This window comes from Syngnathoides biaculeatus, chromosome 9 (assembly GCF_019802595.1).
Source record: "Syngnathoides biaculeatus isolate LvHL_M chromosome 9, ASM1980259v1, whole genome shotgun sequence".
NCBI lineage: Eukaryota > Metazoa > Chordata > Actinopteri > Syngnathiformes > Syngnathidae > Syngnathoides > Syngnathoides biaculeatus.
The window spans coordinates 1,141,886-1,157,553 of record NC_084648.1 but is presented as its reverse complement, the minus strand read 5'-3'; the positions used below and the strand labels follow the sequence as shown (position 1 = coordinate 1,157,553).

Below are 15,668 nucleotides of genomic sequence, written 5' to 3'. Positions count from 1 at the left end.
GGCCGAAGTATCGTGTGAGTTGTCAATGGAAATCACTGAATTATCCTTGAATTTGAAGAACTGTAACTGGTCATAAACCAGAGTTTAGGATAAGGGATATTTAAAGATCAAGTGTCATGAAATGGATGCTTTTTAGTATATTATTAATGAAAAAAATGGCAACTGGTATGGACCCATCAGTTTTTTTCACCACAAAACAGGATTTTGACATATATGGCTTTTTGTAACTCCCGCCATGAAAATTCTTTTGGGATTTGTTTTCGAGAAGAAGCAGGAAGTGACATACGTGGGAGGAGCGCCCTCCAGCGGCCTCGTTTGTTTCTATTAGTTTTACCTTCGGGAAGGTAGCTCGATGTTCCTTAGTGTTAGCCAAAATGCTGGCTTGTTGCATTGCTGGATATTCCTCGAACACTCTGGAGGATGGATTTACCCTTCATAAGTTTGTAAGAGACCCGGTTCATCGTGAAAAATTGATTGCACAGGTGCAGAGGACGAGAGCTTCGTGGGTTCCAAATGACAGGTTGGTGTGTATGCAGCTACTAAAAAAAAAACAATAAGTTTGGGGCGAACCACGTAATCGGTTTCTCATAACGTAACAAAAGATCCGCGTACGTATGACAGGCGTGCTAAATGTGTAGATGTGCTCGCCGGTGAAGGCTGCCGCGTCGGCTCGCCGGTGAAGGCTGCCGCGTCGGCTCGCCGGTGAAGGCTGCCGCGTCGGGCTCGTGGACAGCTGCGGCTATGAACAACACTGCTGGCAATGGCGCACTCAGCTGCGTGCGACGACAACGCCATAAAGCGGCCCGGCTCAGCGCCATGATAAGCCACCTCGGCCCCAAAAATGAGCCACCCCAGCCAAGGCCCTGCTTCCGCCAGCCACAGCTTCGGTTAAGGCTGCCGCGTCGGGCTCGTGGACAGCGGCGGCTATGAACAACGCTGCTGGCAATGGCGCGCTCAGCCACGTGTGACGACAACGCCGTAAAGCTGCCCGGCTTGGTGCCGTCATAAGCCACTCCAGCCGGGAATGACACAGTCTTGACGAGTGGCCAGCCACGAGCGAGCTCCTGTGGCCGGCCCGCGAGCTATCTCCGGAGGCCTTTGTTCGTCCCAAGAACCATCCGAAAATTCTACATTATTTACAGCCACAGGTTGAAATCTGTATGGAAGTATTCCTCTGTCTTCCCGATCAACAAACACTGCTATTTCTTCATCAGATGAGGATAAATCCGAAAAATCAGCGCTGGCCATAATTGTGTCCCATGGTAATCAAGCCTTTGTTTGCGCGCCTATTAGATTACATCCGTGCACGTAGGTCATGTGATTCGTCAAAATGGGGGCACCCAAGAAAATTAGTAATTGCCGATAAAAAAAAACTTCTCAAAACACCATCAAATGAGAGATGATTAACATCACATTTTCAAGATACAGTACATATGACATGATCTATTGGATACATTGTAATCACGATTTTAAAAAAAATAAGCATTTAATCAGTCCTAGATTATTTATCCCTTTGATAGTCATCACAAGGACCGCCTAATTTGATGGAGTGATGTTTACCACTGGCAGTGTCAAATTTAGACAAATATTGTTATAGTTATAAAGCAGTGCATTTTTGCCCAATGTTATGGCTGGTGATTGTGTTTCTGCAGAGCAAACAAGTGATGCATGAAAACCATACATGCTTCATGACCCATTCTGGGCCCCCATACAGCACCTCCTTTGACTGATTTTATTGTATCTCAGACATTGCATTCAGGAAGGCTGGTCAATAATGATGGATGGAAAATGAACGCTTTTTCAAAAGTGGCTTTGACATATTTGTCAATGATGTACTTGCTCATTTGAAATGGCCAAATAAACTCAACATCCTCCTATACTGTGACCTCTTGCGACCAGTAGAAAAAAAAAAACAACTGTACTCACGAATCGCTACAGTCCAGTACATTGCTCGAATGCAATGTGTTGACACACGTCAAACTAAAGTGTTTTCTGAGCAATTTCTTTGCCCTCCACCACAAAATTTTTCAAATGCCAGGAGCATTAGCAGCATGCATACATTGTACACATGCACAGACAATGATACTTATGCAACTACGTGGAGGGGAGGGGGGGGAATTCCCCTTTCATTTCTTTAATCAAACTGCTTATTGGAAGAGACTCAATCAAAGGGCCAATTTGAACTTTTCAAATAATATTGATAGAATCAGCAATACAGGATCATTTCAGCGCTGGTCTTCCGATTCAACACACAGGTCAGATGAAACGAAATCCTCAAATCACACAAAATAAAACTCATGATAGCAGTTGACGGGCCCCTCTGCATGAGGAAGGGGTGTTGCCTACAAGAGATAACATGTCCGACTGATTCAGACTTGCTCTAACAGCTTGCACGTCGACAACATGATACTGTCAACAAAACCTGTTGTTGACAGTGTGTACAGTATGCGCAATCAGAGAACAAAAACCTTTCATTGTGTGACATTTATTATGTGTAATGTAATTATTATTTCGTGATTATTATTGATGAAAGTAGCTCATGAATAACGAATGCCATTGAGCAATGTTCAAATAATGATAATAATAATAATCTGCCTTCACAATCACTTTTGATAGGATGGTCAGAGAAAAACTTTTTACAGCCAACTTTGGCATCTGTGGCCATCTGCACACATATCTATATTTTATAATCAGCATCTTTGGTGAATATGATGAAGATTATCATGTTTTACATTTTGTGATGTCATTCGATACATTTTTATATCAAACTGCTCCGCATGGCGTACATGGAATTGTTGCATGCTGTTATTGATGGTTTCTATAACTGCAACATGTGAGTGTCGTTAAGAGGTGGACTAAGTTAGGGATGTGCCCACTGAAGCCCGTGGTACTAAATGTACAGCCCGCCATTGTTGCATCGTAATGTACACTATGAAATGTCACTTTTTAACTACTCTTCGACGATATTGTTTTCTGAACTTCGTGTGCCCAAAGCCAAGAATTAGCATAGTTGTATTTTACAAACCTAATGACACCTGACAGTAGCTAACTACCAACTTAGAATTTATAGTACAACAATATACAGTGCTTGGAGATTATTATCGAAGTAAATTCAATTGCGCTTTCAGATGATGAAAGACAAGTGAGGTCATAAAAGTGACAAATGCAATGAATTAGCATCAGGACATGATGGGATTGTAAATCTATGGTCATAAAAGCCAACACGTCACTGCAAGATGAATTAGACACACTTTGTCTTTGCAACACACTTTACATTTTCCCATTATCAGTGCCTTCCACACATCTCACAAATTTCTAGTTGGCATCCTGTTAAGACTAATGCCCTTAACACCTGTCCCACCAAATTTACAATCCAGTGTTCCTTGCTTTCATTTGGTACATTCCATCTGAGCCAGATCAAAGTGCCTTCATATGTCGATCCCCCACCACCGCAATTTGGTTCCTCCAAAGCTCCCGGTTTCATTTCCTGACGATGAGTCAGCGCCTGTATGGTCCCTTGAGTATCAAAGCAAAGTGGACAGTCTTCACGTAAACAATATGCAGACATGGAGGACATAATTTACTTTTGTGACCTCAGTTGACTGCAAGAAGAAATCTGGCATCCACATGTTGTTTTGTCAGTTATGCATTTGTATATTCTCGGGCATCTGGGTCATGGTAATCCGCACCTGTGTTTTCATAACACAATATCCGCAGAAGTTGAATCGAGGCAACGGGACTCTTCATGGGTATTGAGAAGAACCAAGACAAGTGCCCTCAATTCAATGTTTGTGGAAATTCTCTGCTAGGAAAGCACACTGTTATAACATCAAGCAATGTGTCTTTCATTTGTATCATAAAAAAAGACAATCTTAATAACATTAAACTGAACTGGTTTCTTTAACTTTAAAAAGTTGCAAGACCTTATCACAACAGTTATTCACGGTCCCGCTCCCTGTTATTCAACACCACAAAGAATAATTGAGGTAGGGGGCGGGCATTTGTCCCATCAACAGTGATGTATAAAACCACTTTCCCACAGCGAGCGCACACAGTCTCCCTGGTTATTACTCTTTCTTAGGGTTACAAGGCTGTCACGAAGCCAAGCAGTTGTACAAAGTCATCAAGTGAGAGCAGACCTGTCATGGCTGTTGCCTACAATTTCATTCCAAAGCTTTCCCGTTACCGTAGCTTGGCCATTTTCTCACCCTTTGTAAATACATTTTGGAAACAGAGGCCTTATACATGAATTATAGCTCACTCATACGTGTGCGCGCGCACACACATACACACATGACAGTATAGCAGCATTTAGTCGCAGAAGGCTGCATAACGCAGTTCACAGATTGGATGAATGTCAGGGATTCTTCCCTCGTTTTGATGACTGGATCTCATGAACAAAACACAGTCCATGATTGTGTGAGTTTGTTGGGGAAGAGAAGCCTTACCTCAACCCTATTTAACACTGTTGAGGTGAGATTATGAACCGGCTCAGTGAAATCATTCATGAATACACAACCAAGAAATGATTTAGAAAACTATACGGGAAGAGTACAAGCAAAAAGAAATCCAGATTTTATGCCATTTTCTCTTTCTTGAAGTGCCCCAATAGCTTTTCCCCTATCCTGGAATTCCATAGCATGGACTTGCAGTGATGCTCCTTTTGCTCACTAGATGGTGCTAAATTGGCTGGAGAATAAAACGATGACTCTAGCACTGAACACTAATTTTTCAACACAGTGAACAGCTACTAATAACCACAAAACGCTTCTATAATGGATGCTTGTTGGATTTTGCAAAAAACAGATGCTTCATCTTTTACCATTTGACCCCCCTTAAAATGTGAAGGCATGGTTAAACTCCTTATCCGAGAACTGAACTTAAATGCTTAAGGGTGTAAAGTACCTCTCTCAAACTATACTAAAACAAATTCATATTCATAAATCCATTTTTATTGCTCTTAAATACCTTCTGCGAGGATACAAAAAAATCATTTGTTGTGGTTAACAATGTCTGTCTCTTCAGTCTCATAGACGCACACGTCCTGCCATAATCGAGTCATACAATTCATCAGTGACAGCCTCATAACACCCAAGAGGGCTGTTAAGAAAATAGATCTTCTCTCTTGAGTTTTGTGATTTGTAACCTTCTTTCTGCAGCCGCATCTTCTGAATCTTAAAGGTGCCTAATGAGGAAGCAGAAGACAAGCTTGTGAGATTTCCCCCCTCCCCACCACTACAACAACTGTGTGTCTGTCTGTGCATGCGTGTAGGACACAGGTGTCAAACTCAAGTCCTGGGGGCCAGATCCGGCCTGCCACATGATTTATGTGGCCCGTGAAGCCAAATCTAGAGTGTCAATTTCTATGATACATGTAAAAATCTGTACCAAAATTTCAAACTGTCATACACCGTAAATGATAAAGTTGAGATATTGCAAGCATTTTTGTGTTACCAAGCATGAATAGTTGAAAAACAAATTACCCTTGATTTCTGATTCAAAAACGAGATCATAAATTGATGATGTAAATATGATGAGACGATTAAAGATTTTCATTGTGTTACATTCATAACTGCCCTCTGAGTGAAACCGGAACCACAATGTGGCCCGCAAGAAAAATGAGTTTGACACCCCTTGTGGGGGGTTTCCACTGGTGTCTCACCTGTAGTGTCTACAGCTGGCATAAGTCGCAGAAAGACCGGACGAGCGTAAGGGGCGAGAGCTTTTTGGACAACGGACAAGAAGGCCTCTGGGTCAAACTGGCCTCCTCCATGTGCTATTGCTGCCATACCAGCCCTCCCCTCCACACCTGCATTCACAAGTTGTGATAAGAAATCTAAAGCACGCAGTGTTTTCCTTCCTTTTGGCTCGAGACTATTTTGTTGGTGGTGTAAGTAAGCACTGACGTGGTTTTGTGCTGTCTTAAGGTGTTCATGTTGTGTTCTTATTAAAAGCTCACTCAATAGCTTTTTGTATATTTTGCTTGTATTTCCTTCATTTTGGTAGCAAATAATGTCTCGTTCATTTTCTTCCCGGATGACTGAGCAAGAGGCAGAGGCCAATCACAGGCCTCATACTGACAAACAGGAATTCACTGCATTGCCTCAGTAGACTACATGGGGCAGGTCTTCAAAGATTGGCTATGTATGTATGTTGGATTCCTTCTTGTATACTGTATCATTGCAAAATATCTGCATTGTCACCCACCTGGCACACAAACTCCATAGACGGCGACATCAGTGTGTCCCAACAGGCCACTGAGGACCCCCTCCACCTCCGTGGTGGAAACATTCTCCCCTCGCCAGCGAAAGGTGTCACCGCAGCGGTCTCTGAAGTACATGTAGCCATAATCGTCCATCACCAGTATATCACCTGAGAGATGATGAGGTAGGGAAAAAACAATGTTGGCAGCTTGTTTTTTGCTTTCTCACAATACAGTTAATTAATGTATTTTTCACTGTGGAAATATTGCTACATGCTGTATAACGCCAAGTAAATCGTTCTTGGCAAGTCACGCCAGGTTATGTCGTCCAGGTGCCACCCACTTATGAATATAGATAAGCCTTTTGGTCATGTTTTTGTTCTTGGCAAGTCACGCCAGTTTATGTCGTCCAGGTGCCACCCACTTATGAATATAGATAAGCCTAGTGGTCATGTTTGGAGGGACACTATAAAATTGAAATCACTGTCACAAACGACTACTTATGAAATAATCTCCTGGGGTTTCCTCAAACACTTTTGGACAATTCTGTACTTCCAACAGTTTGGTCAAGGCCCTATTCTCTTCCAGGTTCACAAATATATAATGTGTATAGACATATAAGCATGCTTGCCGTGGGGGAATATGAAAGCCTTGACCTTTAACCTCATCAAAAACATTTCGGGAAACGAGAAGGAATGCTGTCAACCAAGCGATGATAGTGATTTTAAATGAAAGACACTAATCTCTGCTGACAGTGGGCAAACATCTGTGCTCGCTGTGTGCTATATTTAGTCGTGACACATCATACTACCAATAATTTCAACTGGCTGGTTCCCTTCCTTTGGTTTATCGTATATGTTTGGATGCATTGTTGTCCTTTGGCCTCTACTGTTTTTTGTGTAATCAATCATCAAGAGTAATTATGTTCCCGTGCACAAGACGCTGCGCTGTCCCACAATGGCTGAAAGGTGGGAAGCACTTGGGACATGTTCTCACTCTGTTTCGTAACAGACACTGTGAATCAGCCTCACTCGTCTCAGTCAGAAGCAATTTTTGCAGTATATGACTCAGCAAATGACAAACAGCATCATGCCTGAGACGTAAGCTGAGTCCCCCGTCTTGAAGACATTGTGTACTATTTTCTGATTGGTGGAATCCTGGTCAGCATAGCCATCGAATCTTCTGAGTGGATCCTTATCGTTGATGCGGCCCACTAACATCCCTGGTTCACCTGGAGTCAGACAGAGGAAAGAAGAGAGAAGTTTGTTGATGGGCCATAGACAACAGTCACCTATTAACCATAATATTGAGTACACCTGCAAGATTGTGATTCAAAATTAGATAACTGTTAGATGGCTGTCATAACCTGAGAGGTGATGTTGAATGTCTTGTTTTGGAAGGGGAACCATCACCGCTAAACATTTTCAAAAGGTTGGCAAAATCGTATCCGGGGTTAGGGTTATGTCAGAAAATTAGACCTGATGGTGATGTGATCAATGGTGACCAACCAATCTTCTCAGATCAGTGCCTCGACCCCAGCAGTATTCTCAGGATTAACCGCTGAAATTGGTCTGCCACGATTTTTCTTCACCATTAAACCTGTACAACCACTTTTTAACGGTGCTGTAGCCAATCACAGCTTCTACATACACATTGTGCAACCTTTTGAAAATGTTTAGCGGTGGTGTTCCTTCCAAACCAAGAAATTCAATGACAGCTATCTGTTTTTTGATAGGCATCCAAATATGACATTACTTCCAAAATGACTGACAGGAAAAGGACTAGTTAAATAAAATGCTCACCTTCAAAACTACAAACCGTGAACATTTGGAGGGGAAAAAAGTTAAATGGTTACTAGGTCAGTGGAACGGTAGCACAGCTGTAAAGCGTTGGCCTCACAGTTCTGAGGACCAGGATTCAAATCCCAGTCCCGCCTGTGTGGAGTTTGCATGTTTTCCTCATGCCTGCATGGGTTTTCTCCGGGCACTCTGGTTTCCTTCCCAAAAACATTAATTGGAAACTCTAAATTGGCCATAGGTAACTAAATTGCCCCTTGTTTGTCTCTATGTGCCCTGCGATTGGCTGGTAACCAGTTCAGGTTGTCCCCTGCCTCCTGCCCGTTGATAGCTGGGATAGGCTCCAGCACATTCGCAACACTTGTGAGGATAAGCGGCTAAGAAAATGGAGCGATTACTAGGTCAAATTAAATTGGTCTCACGACTTTTTGACTGTCTCTCATATAGTATTTGTGAATTTTGCTGTGCCAAATGAAGAAACAATCAAATGTTTTTAATCCGATCATGGGTTGCTGTGCACGGATACAGTGTGTGTACAAGTATTCGTCGTTACCAGGCTGACAGGGTATACAGAGTCCCTGCACATCTCTGAGCAGTTTTCCATTGTCTTCCTGTACTCTGACCAGTCTGATGGGGTAAAAGCTTGGCAGGATACGACTATTGAAGCCACATGCACCCACCTGACCAAGAAACAACATGAGCACATGAGATAGGAAAGATACATCAAAGACAGTGAAATGCACAGAAACTTATATGGAAGTAAATAAGTGCCACAAGGATTTGAATCTGAAATGCCTCAGAAAAAAGGATTTGAATTTGAAATGTAAAGTGATCACATTTTCAATCGTTGCAACAATTCACTGTCTGAAATTCAACTGGCTACAATTCGCTGTCGAAAATTCACCGTCTGTGCCACCAGGCAGGGTTACTAAGGGTCAAATTTCAGACAGTGAATTGTAGCCGGTTGAATTTCAGACAGCAAATTGTAGCCAGTTGAATTGTTAAGATTGAAAAGTTACACTGAAATACAACTATTGAAAATGTCATCACTTTACATTTCAAAGTCAAATCCTGTTTTCTGTGACATTTCAAATTCATATCCTGGTGGCACTTATTTACTTCCATAAACTTACCTTTCCATCAATGTTGACAAGGCTGCAGTTGCACTCTGTGGCACCGTAAAATTCCCCAACACGTTTTATTCTGAATCTCCGAACAAACTCCTCCCACACGGATGGACGGAGGCCGTTACCAATGGCAACACGGACCTGGTGCTGTCCCTCGGATGAGTGAATCGGTTGGGCTAACAAGTATCGACAAATCTCTCCTATATATTGGATTACCTGCATATATAGTACCGTACAATGCAATCATCAATAGTGGTAACACCAAAATAAAAAATTTTCTGTTATTAGCAGTAATTAGAAATGACAATGTACTCACTGTGCAGTTGTGTTTGACACAATCATCCCAGAACCTACTGGCTGAGAACTTATTTCTGATGACAACTGTCAAACCAAACAGCAAACTTTGCCCTACACCCATTATAGTTCCTGCAAGCAAACACATGAGGTTATAATTGTAAAAATGCTAATTATTTAAAATTATATTTTTCAGGGCATTAAATCAATCGCAGGTGGTCTGTTCTGTTTGTCTTAAAAGATGCTTCACCTAGCCACTCTTGGTGTGGAAGACTCAACTTTTTATGCTCCTATTTATGCTTTTTTGCCCTCAAAAGACTATTGTTTCTCCTGGAGGGGCATATGGACAGCTGAGGTGAAGAATCTTTTGAGGACAAAATCTGTATCTTCTGGAGTGGTAACACAAATGGTTTGGAAGCGGTACGAGAGAGCCATCATTTTACAGAGGAGGGTCTTATGCTATAATCTACCCCCTACTCACAATTCCATCCTATTGTCCATTCTAAAGAAACTCGGTAATCCACTCTCCAACAAACAGCACAGCCTTCTTGATCGTTAGGTAACTCCATGATCATTTTACAAATGAATGGAAAAATCAATAAGGGAGTTTCTACCCATTGACTGGTGGACTGATGGCTGAATGCCCCCCCCCCCCTTTTTTTTGTGTCCCAAAAGAATGATTCCAAACATGGTGTGGGACATGCCTCAAAGATGGAGTTTACGAATATGAGTCTTCCACACAAACACTGGCTCGTGCATCCTATCTAAACCTTGTTCCGGGAATTGATGAAGCCTGTTCAGATGAGTGGCCAAACATCTTCAAAGACAAACAAAACAGCCCAGTTGCAATCAATTCTATGGCCCATGAATGAAAATGACCTGGATAAGTAAGAATGTTCATTTGCATTTCAAGTTACAATTCAACATCCTTCTTTGTGTTCGGTATTTGGTCAGAAAATTCTTCATCTGAAATGGATAGAAAATCAAATGTTTTGGAAATTGTTATACAAATGATTGTGCAAAATGTTCTTACCTGCAGAGTGATATAGAGGCAGACAGTTGTAGATGACATCATCATTTCGCAAGCCAAAAGCATGAAAACCAAACGCAGCAATGCGGTAATAACTAGGAAGGAAAATGTTGAGTGAGTACCATGCATCAGTGACTAACCTGATTAGCACCTCAATCAAAAACATTAGCTTTTCTTAGCGCCCAATAATTATGGGTGCCACAACAAAAGCCTGTGAAAATCATATACATTTTGGAATCTTTTTTTTCTCAAGGGAAAAAAAATCCTTAAATGACATCGCTAGAAGTCAACAATATTTGTAAAAAGCATGGTTTTAGTAGCTTTTATTCTCTGCCTCCAAGATCAGAACAAACGGTGGCTGTAACGAGTCAGCGTTGACTAATTTCCATAATGTTCCGTGAAACATTTGACAGCGCCACAGTTCACTCACCGACTGTGAACCACCACAGCTGCTTTTGGCATTCCTGTTGTACCAGATGTGTAAATGTAGAAAAGTCTGTCTACATGCAGTCATAGGGAACAAAAAGGAAAATAGATGAACACACTATAATCCTTTACAGTGAAAAATATTTTTAAATGCATATACCGTATACGCGTCTTAATCGGTCAATCAATCAGTCGGTGAGAGTTTATTCAGAGTTGTAAATCTGCTTGCTTCCAAATTTAATGGAGCAGTTTGGGCAAGGCAGTGAATCGTACAGAAGTACATGGGAGCTGTGACCTCAATCCCATCAAACACTGTTGGGAAGAACTACAACTGACATGGTGGGGACATTTGACCCTCTTCCAGGTGACTTCACAAATTTGCTTCTGGATGAATTTCCAAATTCTTGCATTGTGGAAATGATTACCAAGAGAGTGGAAGATAACATATTACCGCAATAAATTGTGAGCAATTCAACTATTTTATATTATTTAGTATTTATATTTTTATGTGTGGTGTGCAAGCAGTTTACAGTTTTGTCTCTTCTTGAAATGGCTGTACTGCCAAAGACTTGACAAGCATATACAGTAGTTTTGAATCTTGTGTGAAAAATGTCTCAAAATAAAAGACACACATTAATTAGCAATCCAAAAATGTAGAAAAATGTTTGAAAATACTTTAATATAATATAATAACAAAGGATGAAAAAATGTACCATCAAGATCTTTTGTAAAAAGGGTGTGTGCATGTATGCGCGTGTGCATGTTTGCGCTGCGTGCAAAAACTTGCTCTAGAAAACGTACATGTTGCAATTCCAACTTTTGGGACATGTATGATATGCATGACCAAGCTTTGACAGCACAATCGTACCCTTGACCTGACGCACACTGCAGGAGACTCACCGTTAAATTCCTTGTCAGGGGTGTAGCTGGGTGGGTGCTTGGGTGCATGTGCCAGCAGGTCATCCAGATTCCCAGCTTTCAGACACCCAAACCTCTCGTCACCTGACTGTTCACCATTTCGAAACAAAACCATGTCGGAATGCAGAGATTCTCTCGCCGCAAACACAGCTGGAAGAAAATTAAAGTCATCGTTGTTTGTCCCGGTGATCCTCGTTCTATGACCGCAGGATGAGGTAGAACTGCCCACTCTAATGAGATCCAATACAAAAGCTGTTTATAATAGGTTTGCTCCATCTAGTTTTTTTTTTACTGCGCAACATACAGTAAATTTCCATAACAATATTTACAATATGAGCACTATAATTTTTGATAAGGTCGGATTATTCATATACCTCTTCTCTCGGATCTCATTGGATTCTGCATGCAACTCATAAAAAAGCCTGTCACTGTACAGTATATTCTACTTTCCCACCTTCAGTTAGCTCACCGCCAAACACCAAAGCCCGCGCCCTGGACGCACTAACACAGTGCTGCAGTGATTTCCAGCGCAGGTTGTAGTTGATGAGTGCAGCCTCCACACCCACCATAGCGAGACCCAACCACAAAGCCACCAATAAAAGGCAACTTTCCATGTACAATGCTACCACGTCCCCCTCTCCCCACCCTTGTCTCAGCGCCCAGTGAGCCACAGCATTGCACCGCTCCTGCAGTTCCCGGAAAGTCCAAGCCTGAAAACGATAAAATAAATCATTCATGTTATGAAATTGAAAAATGAGAGACTATCAAATCCAGCTTTATTCTCAGCAGCGGAAGTGCTTTTGAAGATATGGTCAGTTCTTAAATTGGTGTTTTCACATTGGGAATATGCTGTAGGTCAGAGGTCAACAATTATGATCAACAATGATTTAATCTGGTAGGAAAATGATAAATGTTCATATAAAAAAAACGTTATTTCTATAAATCTGCAAGTGTTTACATTTTCAAAGGATCGCATTCCAAGGAAATCGCAATGCCCCATCAATTATGAGCTACAGTATTTTTAGAACAGGACCCCAGGCTACTCATGTGGTCTTTGGGAGTGCTATGTTTTTGACTCCTGCTACAGGAGGACAACTAGTATGCTCTCGTTGTTGTATGTACTTTTTTTTAATGTATTACATAACTCACGTTATATTATGAACCGTACAAAAACTAAAAACATTTCTGATTCTTTCTTAAATGCATTGCCCACTAACTTGAGGGAGAGAGTCACGGACTACACAACGGACTATTGTTCTTCAATCAGCGAGTAATTGTGTTTTGGACAAAGAATGGGGAAATGATCCAACAACCAGGAGCACAAAATTTACATGCTACCAATGACCCAATATCTAGCCATTCATTTTTATTAGCCCTTGTCCTCGTTAAGTTTGCGGATGAGCTGGATTCTATGCCAGCTGACTTTAGGTGAGGTGTGATGCACATGTCAGTCAATCACAGGGCACAATCTTTGACACTCACGCTCACACCCATGGACAATTTATAGTCTTGAATCAGCCTAGCACGCACGTTGTCAAAATCTGGGCAGGAGTACCAAATGAAAAGTCATCCAGATGCAGTCAATAAACTGCATTGGGCTCAGTTATTAGGGTAATTAATTACCAGTATTCTGAACAGCGTGTTTAGTGGGTATCATCTATGTGAACCATTACACTAGCGATGGCCTTACAATGTATGGAGCAGTCCCTCCCCAGCTATCCAGCAGTGAAGTTAATGTCAAGTTGATGCAGACAAAGAATTGAAACTAATGGGGTTGTACTAACCTCTCCAGTGGGCTCATAGATAAGCGCTGGTTTGTGTGGGTGCCGTGCGACTGTCTTGGCAAACAAAACAGGTATGGTTCTCCTTTTTCTGGCACTTTGGTACATTGCAAACTTTACTCGCAGTATAACAAACAAACACCTATCAGGAAATGATAGAGGAGGAATGTGAGTGGACAGCAAGAGAAAGTAGCAAATGAAAGACAAGAATGCATTGCAAATAAGAATAAATTACACAATGTCTCTTTTGAAGGTATGTAGCGCCACATGCAAGAACTTCCAAGAGCCCCTCCAGGCTATGCAGATTCCAATCACGGTCAGCATGGTGCCGAGACATGTCAAGGGCAACAACAGTAGGGCTCCAAACACAGTGAAAGAGCCAAAGACACCACTTAAGGGATGCATGCTGGTATCTGCTAGGAAAGAAGCAGACATCACAGCAATGCGCAGACGCACACACGAACACATATTAGGGTTTACATTACTATTATGTGGTGAAAAGGGTTCCCACCTGTTGAATTAGAGGATGAGGATGTCAGCAATGACTGAAGGGCTCTCCGGATAAGTTTTGCGTTCAGATGTTTGCAACTCACTTGTCTGAAGCAAAATGTCTGATGAGCGCACTGAGAGAAGAGCAGGTTGGAGCAATGACTCCTACGTCACCGCTGCTCTGCCCTCAGTGTTATTCGTTGCCTTCAGAGCAGAACCATGTCAGTCATGGTCTTACAAGTGAGATACACAGCAGTGTGTAAAGATCCTGGGTTACTGCTCGGATTGTTGTTTTAATGACTTTTTCCACTGTTGTCATTTTGACATCTGATCCAATAAAAAAAGGAAGACAAAAGTATCCGTAATGAAACAAGTTTTCCATCCATTCCCTTTATAATTTTAAGATGCAGCTTCAATTAAATCTATATTGATAATTGTTGGTCCATTATTTCTTTTGGGGGGTGGTGGAGGAAGGGGGGTTGGCATTATTTTCTGCCTTGTTATAATTGTAATATTTTTTATTATTATTCTGAAGTACACAATATTTAATTTAACTACATACTGTATGTGACAACTCAAAGCATATTGTGAACAGAGGTCAAATAAACAATTACCCACTTTTTAGAATTTTCTGATTTTTTTGTGTGTATTCAGATTTTTTTAAAAGACTTATTATGGTCACAATATGGACATACAGTAATTGGATTGCTAAAAGTGAAAATTAATGGTGTAAGAGTGTAAAAGCAATACCATGTGAGAGAATGCCTTAGTTCGTGTTTTGTAATAATGTGTGTTGTACGGCCAGTTTTCATCTCATTAAATCCACAGGGGTGTCAGTCATTATTTCACTTGGTCTACATTGTTAAGTCTGTTCATCCATCCATTTTCTGACCCGCTTATCCTCGTGAGGATTGCGGGAGTGCTGGGGCCAATCCCAGCTGTAATCGGGCAGGAGGCGGGGTATACCCTGAACTGGTTGCCAGCCAATCGCAGGGCACATGGAGACAGACAAAAGTCGCACTCACAATCACACCTAGGGGCAATTTAGGGTGTCCAATCAATTCATGTTTTTGGGATGTGAGAGGAAACCGGAGTGCCTGGAGAAAACCCACGCAGGCACGGAGAGAACACGCAAACTTCATACTGGCGAGGTCGGGAATTGAACCCTTGTCCTCAGAACTGTGAGGGCAATACTCTAACCAGTTGCGCCACCGTGCCACCATTATTATTATTATCATTAATATAATTTTTGATGTTGTTTGTTATTGTTATATTATTAAGGCAAGGCAAATGAGGGCCACAGTTCAAGAGAGTCCTATGTGAAGGGAGAAAAATTGCAGCTAGTTGTTCATCAGAAAGGATTGGTGTTGAGATACCCCTGAGCAAGGCACCAACTCCCTCTAAACTCTGGTGAGATACAGAACTGAGTGCGCACTGTGTCAATCTGACATGTCTCCATGCATGCTTGCTTTTTGTCATCTGGTTTTCTGTGGAGTGTCCAACCAATTTAGGCCAGTGTATACACCCTGCTGTTAATGATTTCCAATTCTTTTATTTAAGTTATACGGAGCCCTTAAAGGGACATTGAAAAAAAACAAAACGTAA

General features: G+C 41.6%; 1 protein-coding gene and 1 long non-coding RNA gene across 6 annotated transcripts; one reads left to right on the top strand and one right to left on the bottom strand.

Moving 5' to 3' along the window:
- The first annotated feature begins 20 nt into the window (after positions 1-20).
- LOC133505933 (uncharacterized) lies at positions 21-15,628 on the top strand. Of its 2 annotated transcripts, none has more exons than XR_009796363.1 (5): positions 21-520; positions 5,160-5,211; positions 5,669-6,144; positions 6,228-6,387; positions 15,345-15,628. It is a non-coding gene; the product is annotated as an uncharacterized LOC133505933 (long non-coding RNA). The 2 variants fall into 2 exon arrangements; XR_009796364.1 differs by lacking the exon at positions 15,345-15,628 and adding an exon at positions 13,828-13,966.
- Positions 2,269-14,468, bottom strand: LOC133505931 (long-chain fatty acid transport protein 1-like). Of its 4 annotated transcripts, XR_009796362.1 has the most exons (15): positions 14,086-14,468; positions 13,810-13,987; positions 13,578-13,716; positions 12,248-12,503; positions 11,776-11,943; positions 10,880-10,949; positions 10,453-10,544; positions 9,442-9,551; positions 9,132-9,341; positions 8,552-8,678; positions 7,296-7,433; positions 6,208-6,372; positions 5,663-5,809; positions 4,969-5,185; positions 2,272-3,689 (listed from the first exon to the last, which is right to left on the bottom strand). XR_009796362.1 is itself a non-coding variant. In XM_061829496.1 (14 exons), the coding sequence occupies exons 2-14, from the start codon at positions 13,977-13,979 to the stop codon at positions 5,028-5,030; spliced, it is 1,935 nt and encodes a 644-aa protein (XP_061685480.1). In that variant the 5' UTR covers positions 13,980-13,987; positions 14,086-14,468; the 3' UTR covers positions 2,269-5,027. The 4 variants fall into 4 exon arrangements, 3 of the variants coding, with proteins under 3 accessions (XP_061685480.1, XP_061685481.1, XP_061685479.1); XM_061829496.1 differs by having other exon boundaries at positions 2,269-5,185; positions 12,263-12,503; XM_061829497.1 differs by having other exon boundaries at positions 2,269-5,185; positions 13,810-13,990; positions 14,086-14,224.
- Positions 15,629-15,668: the final 40 nt, after the last annotated feature.

Bases quoted from the DNA above. Each gene is read 5' to 3' on its own strand.
- LOC133505931 (XM_061829495.1), bottom strand. From the start codon at position 13,979: ATGCATCCCTTAAGTGGTGTCTTTGGCTCTTTCACTGTGTTTGGAGCC. The intron at 10,950-11,775 runs GTGAGTCTCCTG...GACTGCATGTAG, and splicing joins CCCTGACAAGGAATTTAACG to ACAGACTTTTCTACATTTAC. The intron at 9,552-10,452 runs GTAAGAACATTT...GTTTGCTTGCAG, and splicing joins GCCTCTATATCACTCTGCAG to GAACTATAATGGGTGTAGGG.